General features: G+C 48.0%; 1 protein-coding gene across 1 annotated transcript; it reads right to left on the bottom strand.

Annotated features, from left to right (window-relative positions):
• Positions 1 to 1,958: 1,958 nt before the first annotated feature.
• On the bottom strand, positions 1,959 to 10,801 carry PROK2 (prokineticin 2). Its single transcript, XM_014946695.1, has 3 exons — positions 10,730 to 10,801; positions 6,916 to 7,041; positions 1,959 to 2,857 (listed from the first exon to the last, which is right to left on the bottom strand). The coding sequence occupies exons 1-3, from the start codon at positions 10,754 to 10,756 to the stop codon at positions 2,732 to 2,734; spliced, it is 279 nt and encodes a 92-aa protein (XP_014802181.1). The 5' UTR covers positions 10,757 to 10,801; the 3' UTR covers positions 1,959 to 2,731.
• Positions 10,802 to 11,280: the final 479 nt, after the last annotated feature.

Raw genomic sequence — 11,280 nt, 5'->3', positions numbered from 1 at the left:
AAGATAATTGATTAGGACAGAGTTTAGGAAAGAATTGGGATGCAAAAGCTTAATCTTCCTTCCAAAATGATCTCTCAAATCAACTACCCTCCACTGTGAGAATCAATTAATGAGAATTAAATTACTAAAAGGGGAATCGTGGTAATAATGATTGCCAAGTGAATAGAGTGGGGATGTAGGACAGTGAGGTTTTTGCCTTTAGCTCTCCGGCTGCAGGCAGACGGGCTGCAGCAGGGAAGGTGTGGGGAAGTCCCCCGAGGACAAGCACAGGATAATGTCTCTCCCAAGGTATGTCTTCCTAATGTCCTGACCAGGAGCATCTGCAGGACATGAGTCCTTCAACCTCCTGTAGGTGGTGTGAACTTTGAACTCATTTAATTGGGTCTGTTCTCATTACCCAGATAAATGCCTAATCCCACAAGTTAATTGGCACAAATGACAACCACGAAGTTGCTCTGCTCTTGTCTGATAAACTCTCCTAGGAGTTCAGTTGGGCAGGTCTAAGGCGGTCATGAGATATAATTGTCCACTCACAATGACATAAACCAGGATTATTACCTTCAGTGGAGTCACTGGTGATTTATGCCAGTGGGAGATGAGAAGTAGGGCTGGTGTTTCATGCTGTGGTTCATTGTTTTGAGCATCATCACAATGTGTTTCCATAAAAAAAATGGATGGAGCAAGATATGGAACACATGCACATTTGGGCTGCTTCTATTTTCCTTCTTAATTTTCCCTTTAATTTTAAATTTAAGTCTATGGTATTATGCTAATTTTATACTGATAGACATGGACAGAAAATAAACTCCCAGGCTCCCCAGTGAGTTTCTTCTCTGCAGACTCACACTGCATGGATGCACGGGGTGTCTGGGAAGCCCTGCTATTAAGAGGCAGGATCATGTCTTGGGCTTGTTTTTAAATCCAGATTATGGGAATTCCTGTAGTGCTTGCAGATCACTGCATTAGCATGGAAACGAACTGGTCTGTCACCAGCACAATCCAGCCCTTTGGGTTAAGGATGAGCCCCTCTAAGACTTCAGATCTAATACAGGCACTTTGCACTTGATCATATTAATTCAAACCACATATAAAATGACTCTTTGTTGGCCTCAGACTTTCTTTTTTTTTTTTCCCTACAAGACCTGAGTCTGTTGTCACTTGCACAGCTGCTGTATTGCCATATACAAACTCCAATATATAAATATATTGGAGCAGGAGCCCTGGGATTGGGCTATTCAGAGCTGGAAGGAGGCAATCCTGTGTCTTATGATATTTGCTCCTCTACCATGTGCAGCATCCATAAGGATCTGGCCAAAGAGCAGATCCAGTTGTTCCTTCCTGTCTCTTGAGGGAGGCCGTGAAGCCCAGTGGAAGGTACCTGGTAAACTTGCTGGGCCGTTACTCATGTCCTCTAATACAGGTGTTTGCTTTCATATGAGTGTGCTAACTTCTCTCAAACCCCTCGTTGTCATCAGCAGCAAAGCGCTGCTTGTTGAATGATGAATGACTTCACTTTTCCAGTTCCAGCATATGTTTGCATGTCTGAGAGCAACAGATGTGTGAAACTCACACAAACTATTGGAATTCCAGCTCCAGGGACTGACAAGTAAATATGAAGTCGCACGGTATTTCATAGAAAACCCACAAATTATATGTTTGCCAGGTTAAAGTTGATCCTTTTGAGGCATGTGCCAAGAAAAACCTCTCGTATTAGCTACACCAAAATACCTCCACCGTCTAAGACTGCAGCATGGTTGAGGAGTTCATGCCTTGTAAACTGCTGAGTTTCCCTAAAAGCAGCCAGAGGCATATAATCTTTTGCTAAGCTACCCGTGAGGAGCTCTGCTAGCTTGGGTGGATCGAGTATGTGATAACAGATTACACTCAATAAAAATGGAAAACCACAATGACAAAATAATGTTATAATATTAAAATAAATCAAATCATATACCATTATTCTGATACAGAATTTTTACACAGCAAATTTGATACATATACAAGAAGTCAGGCAGCCCATTACAACAAACTTCAGGGTTCCTTTTTTTAATATAAACTACATCTTAATACATAGTTTGAGATGATCTGGTAGTTTTACACCAACTCAAGTAACAACAACTTCTCCTCTTAGAATACTAAAATATCTTCTAATGCTTTGAATATTGAAGTGCTTTGGTTCCACCTGCCACTTTTAAAAAGTGTAAAAACTACATCTATTGGTTAAACTTTTACCCTAGAGATGTGCCTAACTTACAAATACAGTTATATTAATAAAGATACCAAATGTAATGTAAATACAGTTTTTTGGCAATCATCATATGCTTCACACTATGCAATTATGCAACTCTTGGTGCGATTCGGGCATTCCAAAGTGTGAAAATGTGGCCAAAATTCTCCAAACCTGACAATAATCTGGGATGTTTTCATTCTGGGGTTAAGCTGGAACCACGAAGACCACGAGACGGTTCAGAAATCATTAAGCTCCCGCCCTCAGAGAGCAGCATCACCTCAGCAAATCTCATTTTGCTCACCCCAAAAATGAAAGCATCTGCCACCACGAGTCCCCCCTGAAAACCTTGGCCACCACAGCACGGTATCTCATCTTCAGGTTGAATGTTGGTGAGGCAGGAAAGTGTATGGTGAAGGGTTTCCCCCGGCAAGTACCTTGTTCGTCACAACAACAAGAAGAAAAAGAATACATGGAGTGGCTCTTTCTAGCACAGAACGGCTCCTGCTAAAAAAACACATCTTCTTTTCTGAAGTCTGGTAAACATTTGAACTTGGTGGGAGAAGTCCGTAGGCAGGCCAGGCCGGGGAGACAGGGGCAGGTGTGGTGCATCCGGCGCCCGGAGAAGGGAACCTGGGGACAAAGAGCACAGGCATCAGGGACAGGGAGCACGGCGGCGCTGGGGATGGATGGATTTGGTTGAAAAGCAGGGATACAGGGAACGCTGCCCACCTCCCTCCACGGCAGGAGAACCCCACGAGCTGCAACCACAGGGTCTGGAGAGCAGATGGCAAAGCCAAGCCCTTTGTATTTCCCACTTACGCCACAGCTGAGAGCAAAATGTAATGGTCTGTGTGGCTGTGTAAATCTATCTGTGACACATGTTCTGCATTTACTCCTGTTTCATAAAGGCATCTGTTGTGAAACTACACTGGCCTTTAGGGTAGTGTTTGGTGGTGGTCACCATGCAGGGGTTTCCCCTGGCCCCGGTTCCTGCGCTGCCGTATGGCACAAAGCAGTGCCCAGGAACCACAGGAGCCGGTAATTCAGGCTGGAAGGTGATCTCTGGAGGTCATCTGGCCTCACCTCCCTCTGAGAGGATCCCCTCACCACAGGACAGAGGTTTCTCATTTCACCCACCCTCCTGTGGCCACGCTGTGTTGCAGGGAGCACACGTCCGGGCTGCATTGAACAAGTTTAATTGGGCCACGATGGGCACACACACACTGACACTCTTTAACGACTTGATTACAAGCTCCATCTTTCACAGGAGATGTGCCTCCACCGGCACATGAGCCAAGCAGGACAGCCTGGTGGGACAGGGTGGCCAGGAGCCACAGTGCTGCAGGCTGGCAGCGTGCCCTGAGCATCCATCGGGATGCAGTGAGGGAAGCACAGAGGCTGCCACCACTGCCAGCCCTAATTCCCTCATTCCCTGATCTCTGGGCAACCTTTTGAGCCTGCAATTTTAATATTCTGAGATCACTTTGTGTCAGTGGGCAATTTTTCTCTAAGAGAGTCAAAGGCAGAATGTCCCACATGTCCCCCCCTGCGTCACACCAAGGACCTGCCTGACTCCAGTGGCACCCCACTGGGTGCAGGGGCGAGCAGGGGGTCACGTCGCCCTGGGCTAGTGCCAGCCCCCTGCCCAGCATCGTCCCAAGAGCAGTCCCAGAGCGAGGGACAGCATGGGCTTCCCTGTGCCACCCACCACAGCCCCTCTGTCCTGGCGTGAGCAGAGAGGCCACCAACCGTGGGTGCTGGGGAGTCCCCGCAGGAATCCCACCTCCCGGGTGCCCACACACAGCGCTGCAGAAAAACCTAAAAATCTGAGCTCCCCGGGCTGGCAAGGCTGACTCAGAGGTACCTCTCAGCTCTCTGACAGCGCAAATGATTTATTCAAAACGTTACATTCACTGCAAGGAAAGGTTCCTTTCAGAGGGACTCCCACGCTGAAGACGTGGCTTATTAACACACCGGGCTGGGGACAGCGGGTGACAGCTCTGCACGCTGGTGATGCCAGCTGAGCTGGTACATGCTTTGCCACGCCAGCACTGGGTTTTAATGAGCACAGGGCAATGGGGGCTTGGAGGTGAGAAGGGAACTCCTGGGAGAGACGAGGGGGTTGTGTGCAAGGTGCATGGTGGCAGCGAAGCCACCCCTCCAGTGCTGCCAACTCTGTCTCCTGACCCACCAAACCTCACCTGCCTGCAAACCCTGCCTCTCTGCCTGCAAACCCTGCCTCTGCCATGCCAACGGAGACTCTTATCGGCATCAAGCCAACGCCATCTAGTTGCTGAGAAGGAAACTAGATGGTGGAAACCCAACCGCCAGCCATCTCCTCCAGGGTATCTCCAGGCGGTGGCACGACCATGGTGGTGCCTGCTTTGTACCTGACCTGCAGGCAAATGAAAGGATTTGGTGCTGAGGGCAATTTAGAGGACCCCTGCCCAGCATCGTCCCAAGAGCAGTCCCAGAGCGAGGGACAGCATGGGCTTCCCTGTGCCACCCACCACAGCCCCTCTGTCCTGGCGTGAGCAGAGAGGCCACCAACCGTGGGTGCTGGGGAGTCCCCGCAGGAATCCCACCTCCCGGGTGCCCACACACAGCGCTGCAGAAAAACCTAAAAATCTGAGCTCCCCGGGCTGGCAAGGCTGACTCAGAGGTACCTCTCAGCCCTCTGACAGTGCAAATGATTTATTCAAAACGTTACATTCACTGCAAGGAAAGGTTCCTTTCAGAGGGACTCCCACGCTGAAGACGTGGCTTATTAACACACCGGGCTGGGGACAGCGGGTGACAGCTCTGCACGCTGGTGATGCCAGCTGAGCTGGTACATGCTTTGCCACGCCAGCACTGGGTTTTAATGAGCACAGGGCAATGGGGGCTTGGAGGGTGAGAAGGGAACAAGGGAACTCCTGGGAGAGACAAGGGGGTTATGTGCAAGGTGCATGGTGGCAGCGAAGCCACCCCTCCAGTGCTGCCAACTCTGTCTCCTGACCCACCAAACCTCACCTGCCTGCAAACCCTGCCTCTCTGCCTGCAAACCCTGCCTCTGCCATGCCAACGGAGACTCTTATCGGCATCAAGCCAACGCCATCTAGTTGCTGAGAAGGAAACTAGATGGTGGAAACCCAACCGCCAGCCATCTCCTCCAGGGTATCTCCAGGCGGTGGCACGACCATGGTGGTGCCTGCTTTGTACCTGACCTGCAGGCAAATGAAAGGATTTGGTGCTGAGGGCAATTTAGAGGAGAGGAACCACTGAGTAAACTCTCCATCCTTAAAAATACCCGATTTCACATCCTGCGATAAATCAATTCGCTCTGTGTTTGTCATGAAGAGCAGTGGGGTGAGGAATCTAAATCTAAAATTAACCTCATAAAGCTTATAAACATCAGGGACTATGACTGCATGTCCGGGGTGGACAGGTTTCTTCTCTGGTTGCAATTATGAAGGCAATTAGCTTAATATATATCAGACAGTATAAATTATTACCCAACAGGAATAAGCCCATAAAAAACCCCTAGAAGACAATTTATTTTATCCCGTAACTCCTGCTAATGTAAAGAGCACTTACAAGAAAAACCTGCTGCATTATATAGTGAAAATGAGAATTGGGTCCCAAATATCACAGCATATTTAAAAATTTAACTGTAATAGAACAGAGCCTTGAACTTCCAAAAACTGAGAAAATAAATGGTAGGTGCTGAGCCAAGAAACCAGACATTGGATGGGACAGTGAGAGAAGCAGCTAACTAGCTGCACATTTATAATCTCAATTTATTGCTGTCGCATCTTTCCCATGTGATGACTCTTGGGCCATACTCTTCCCTGAGGATGGCTCCGAAGACTACCAGGTTCTCAAGCTCCTTGGAAAAATCCCATTCAATCTTTTGTATTATAAATAAACAGCCTTTTTCATCGTACATATAATATGCATAATTACATATCCTTAAATAAATGTGTTTGCTAATATCATTATATTAATAGCAGTGTATCATATAATAATGTACTAATAAGTAACTAGTGTTATATATGTGCGTGTATAGCTGTATATATACACATATATATTCAAAATTAATAGGTAGAATAGAAGCAAAGGGAGCCTGTGGTGAGTTCTCTCAAGTACAGGTGTGTGTCAACACTTTCTCAGTGGCTTTTGAAGGCACCAGTGGCTCCCAGCCTCTGGACCGCAACTGGACTTTGCTGTTTGGTGGCAGGGACCCCACTGCAGGGATGCACAAGGTGTCCCAACCCCGGCTGGTGACCTTCTTATGCTTGTGATGGGATCTTGTCCAGTTCCACTGAGGTGGGGGGTGTTTGCTCCTGCTCACACACGTGGGCAGGGCTGGGCTTGGGAGCTGGTTTGAACCGTGTAACGAAGCGAAACAGCAACAACAAACTAATAAGGAAACAAACCGAGAAGCGTGTGTTACTTTCATCCTCGGGTTCTCTTCAGCATAATTCTGACAGTAATGTGTTTCCTTAGGTAGGTACCTCCAGCACTAGCTCCATACAGATGCAAATGCCTGGGTGTTGCAACACAGGGGATGTTTCCCCGCCTTTTCACCACGTATAGTTTTTATCCAAAGTGATGTATAGCGCAGTATATTCCTAGTTGGTTCTGCCCTGCCAGCTCTGGTCACTCAGTGTCCCCCCCACTGCACACCCCTGAGGTGAGGTACTCACTCGGTGACTCAAAGGATGGCACTCCTCTCCCAAATTTCCCATGGGCGTGCACATCCGCAGGCTGCGGATCCAGAGGCTGACGGCGCAGCACATCCCTCCTCCGCACTGCTGGTCTCGGTCGCAGGCCTGGGGTTCAACACAGCACGAGGCAGACAACATGAAGAATAAATATACTCCAAATATGCTCGAGAGCTGCCTCTGACACCCCACAAGTCATCACGGCTCGTTAAGGCTGAATAACTAGATTTAAGGCAGATTCGCAATACTTGTGTCTCCCATGGATCTGAACATACAGACCCGTTTCAGAGCTGAGCCCGGGATGTTTAAAGCCATGATCACACACAGAGCCCCTCAGGGCCAAATCCAGGACTGTCAGCTATTTACAGTCCCAAATTCTGAGCACTGATGGACCATGCCACATCCCAGATCAGAGCCTGAGGGAGCCCAAGCAGGCACAAGGACCAAGCACACCAAACAGTCAGGAATCCTGTCTTATGAAGAAGCCAAGATAGGAAATTATCCGTTAATTTAAAGATTTTTAAGTAACTATTCCTTCTAGTTTCTTATTATAATATCTTGTGGTTGAGTGCCTTTACAAATGCCTGATAGTTTTATTAGAGGAGTCCAAGTGGACATAGCTAAAATAGAAGTTTAAATATGGATTCTGTGGTTGTTATCTAGAGTTACATGTAACTAAAAGAGGTCTTAAACCTGTAATAGAAACAGCTTTGCATAAAGTGTCCACATCCAAGAAAATGCTACTGTGGTAGCATTCCCCCTCCGAGGGGCGGAAAAATATTTCAGCCACTTACCCAATACAGCTTAGATAAGCACAAATCAAAATGCAAACTATTGGGTATGTTTTAAAAAAAAACAGAAACCATGAAGAGCAATTGACATGGTTAGGGTTTGGAAACAGGTTACTGCACGTCTTTTGCTTATTTTTTTAACCAAAAGCTTATCAGACTTTTTATTATATGAATTTAATACAAACCCCAGTCTCCTTTCTCCTTTTCTAATGAGAAATTCCACTAGTTAAAGGTTCTGATTACAGCTCAAAGGTAAGCTTAATGAACTCAATACTTTTCTAATGTCTGACAGCAGAAGTGATAGACCGAAGGCACTGGTCAGCAGTATATAATGAGGCAACTTGTAAAAAAATGTACATAAAAGGTGAAAACAGCACTGGGGAAGACCATATCAGAACAAACATTCGCTTGAGGAAAAAAGCTTCCAGATCTTACCTCGGGATTTACATGATAAATGCCATTAGACTGTACTCTACTGGGTAAATATTACACTAGTTCCAGCAGCAGAAGCCAGATCAAAATACGTATTTACAGATCAGGCAGCAGTTTAGGAAAAAGCTGTTGCATCAGTGTCAAGCCATTAAATGGAGTAGCAGCACTCCTCCTAAACACACATTTAACAAAGCCACCAGCTCTACGCTACAGGTGAGCCCAGCCACACAGAGTATTTACTTATAAGCCTAATATGGTCATAAAACTACCGCTACAGCCTGCCAGGTAGATAAGGTTTACTTTCTAACCTCTCTTAAAAAAAAAAAAAAAAAAAAAAAATTAAAAATAGCCCTCTAATGGTCTAATTGTGCCCTAGTCACAAAAACCTGCAGGTCTGGTGATTTTGGCTGCCACCAGCACACTGGATCCACTGCTCAGCTGGAGTCACAGGCTCTGCTATTCCCCACCCATCAGCTTCTGACCCCCTCTTTCTATCTCAGTTGTATCTCAGACCCCATCCACCTCCCTGGGACTGGTCCCGGAGCAAAGCATCGCTCAGCTGCACAACAGGTCTGAGTACATCCGAGCCAGCCAGGGTATCTAAAACACATCTGAAACTATTTCTTTTAAAAACTCACACACACACACCTACATCTGGCAGAACTTTTAAGGCTCCCTTTCCAAAAATGTATGACAAGTTCTGAAAATATTCCACCCAAATGCTCCTGCCCACACCTTATCTCCAGTGTGTAATTCATACCGCTACTCCTAATATTCACAGGACACAACATGAAGGACATTTCTCTTCAGCACCCCATTTAAACACCTTTTTTTTTTGAAAATTCAGCGTGAGGAAAAAGTCCCAGGTGAAATGCCGGCTCAAAGCCAACACCAGGCAGCACATGAACCACTGCTGAAGTGAGGAAGGTTTGAATCAAGTCCTTAAATTGCAAAGGAAAAACACCTTTCAGGCTCAAAAGACGGGGATGGGAACACCTACGTCAGCTTTTGTCTGAGATTTGCCCGTTCATCAGAAGCCAAAAATGCATCAAAGTGGTTTAAGCAGAAATGTACTGCAATAGTTGATAAAGTAACGTTTTCTAGTTCTAATCTATTTTTACTTTTTGAATCCACTTTGTCCTCGATCTACTATTCAGTGTTTCACAATTACTTTATTTAACGGATTAAACATGTTTTAAAGGTGCAGCCACAACTTGAATAAGAGACTTATATAAACCGGTCCTCCATTGCTGGAAATAATTCTACTTAAAGGGAACTGGAAATTCTCAAATATTAAAAAAATTCCTTCACGCTCTCTGCTCTGATAATTAGTCAGTCCTGGGAACTGATCTGACCTCCCAAGAAATGCCTACGAGCTGTTTCATGGACTTTGGTGAAGTCCGGATGGGGAGCCTGGACAGCCATGGAGTAATCGGCGGCTGCGAGTACAACTTGTGATGGTTACAAAAGACATGTAAGCTCTCGAAGGAATGCAAGTGCTGGGTTATTAATCCAAAGCAAACACTAAAAAAAAAAAAAAAAAATCATTTTACTTAGGAGTGATGCAACCCTTTGGGTTAAATAACGTCTTTGGAAAAAAAATATTTTCACAACCAAAGTAAATCTCAAGCCTAAAAACAACAATAACAACAACAACAGAGGACTCATTTGCAACGGGTGGCTGTTGAGGAAAAAAAACGCTGCACAGTCATACTCAGGAAAAAAAAAAAAAATAAAATAAAAAGGCAAAAGAAAAGCATTTTGTGATGATTGCGATACCGGTGCCTGCCCTGTAAGTGGTAGGACCGGAGGAGCTGGAGGAAATCGGGGTGTGCAACCAAGCCCGGCCCTCCTGGGGCAGGTTTGGGGGCAGCTGGGGCTGGGGGCTGGAGTGGGGAGGCAGCCTCCAGCCCTAGAGAAGCAGCAGCAGTGTCTGCACACCCAGGGACCAGCCTGGAGAGGAGACACCCTCCTGCCGGGTCCAGGCATCTCTCACCTCAGAGTGACAGACCCCACACCGTGGCATCCCTCAGCCCAGAGACCCACAGGTCCTGGTACCATCCACTGCAGAGACACACACACACACACACACACCCCCGTATCCTGGCAGTGCTCACCCTAGAGAGACCCTCAAGCTCTGGTATCAGTTAGTCCAGAGAGACCCCAGCCTTCTCACCCCAAAGAGACCCCCACATCCTGGTGTCACTTATCCCGGACAGACCCCCAAGCCCTGGGGGTTGTCCTTTCCCCGACCTGATTATCACTTATCCCAGAGAAAACCCCAGCTCCAGGCATCCCTCATTCCAGAAGGCTGGGGGACATCCTGCTGCAGGTCTAGGGGGACATCCCAGAGCTGGCTGGGGGACATCCTGCTGCAGGTACGGGGAATGTCCCACAAGAGGTCTGTGGGAGACACCCCACGGCATGGTGGGGACATCCCTCAGCAGGTCTGGGGGGCATTCTGCAGTGCATCTAGTGGTACATCCCTCAGCAGGTCTTGAGGGGGGGACATAAACCCCCAGCTCCTGGCACTCCTGACCCCAAAGAGACCCCCACGTCCTGGTATCACTTACCCCAGAGAAAATCCCAGCTCCGGGCATCCCTCATTCCAAAGAAACCCCCAGCTCCTGGCACTCCTGACCCCAGAGAGACCCCCATGTCCTGATATCACTTACCCCCGACAGACCCCCAAGCCCTGCCATCTCTCCATCCCCTGACACAGCTCTTCCCTCCCCGTCCTGGTTATCACTTACCCCAGACAGACACCCCCCCGGCTCCGGGCACCCTCCACAAGACCCCTCTGTCCCGGCATCATTTATCCCGGCCAGACACCCCGAGTCCCGACACTGCCCACCCCGGAGAGACCCCCTCGCACGGCCGAGAGACCTCCCCTGTACCCTTGGCATCACCCAAACCCCCCCGTCCCGCTCTCCCTCCCCACAGACAGCCCCCCGGGGGACATCCTGCTGCAGGTCTAGGGGGACATCCCAGAGCTGGCTGGGGGACATCCTGCTGCAGGTCTAGGGGGACATCCCAGAGCTGGCTGGGGGACATCCTGCTGCAGGTCTAGGGGGACATCCCAGAGCTGGCTGGGGGACATCCTGCTGCAGGTCTAGGGGGACAT

The sequence above is a fragment of the Calidris pugnax genome, unplaced genomic scaffold, assembly GCF_001431845.1.
Source record: "Calidris pugnax isolate Ruff unplaced genomic scaffold, ASM143184v1 scaffold81, whole genome shotgun sequence".
In the NCBI taxonomy this organism is placed as follows: Eukaryota; Metazoa; Chordata; class Aves; order Charadriiformes; family Scolopacidae; genus Calidris; species Calidris pugnax.
This window is presented reverse-complemented; position numbering and strand designations above follow the sequence as displayed.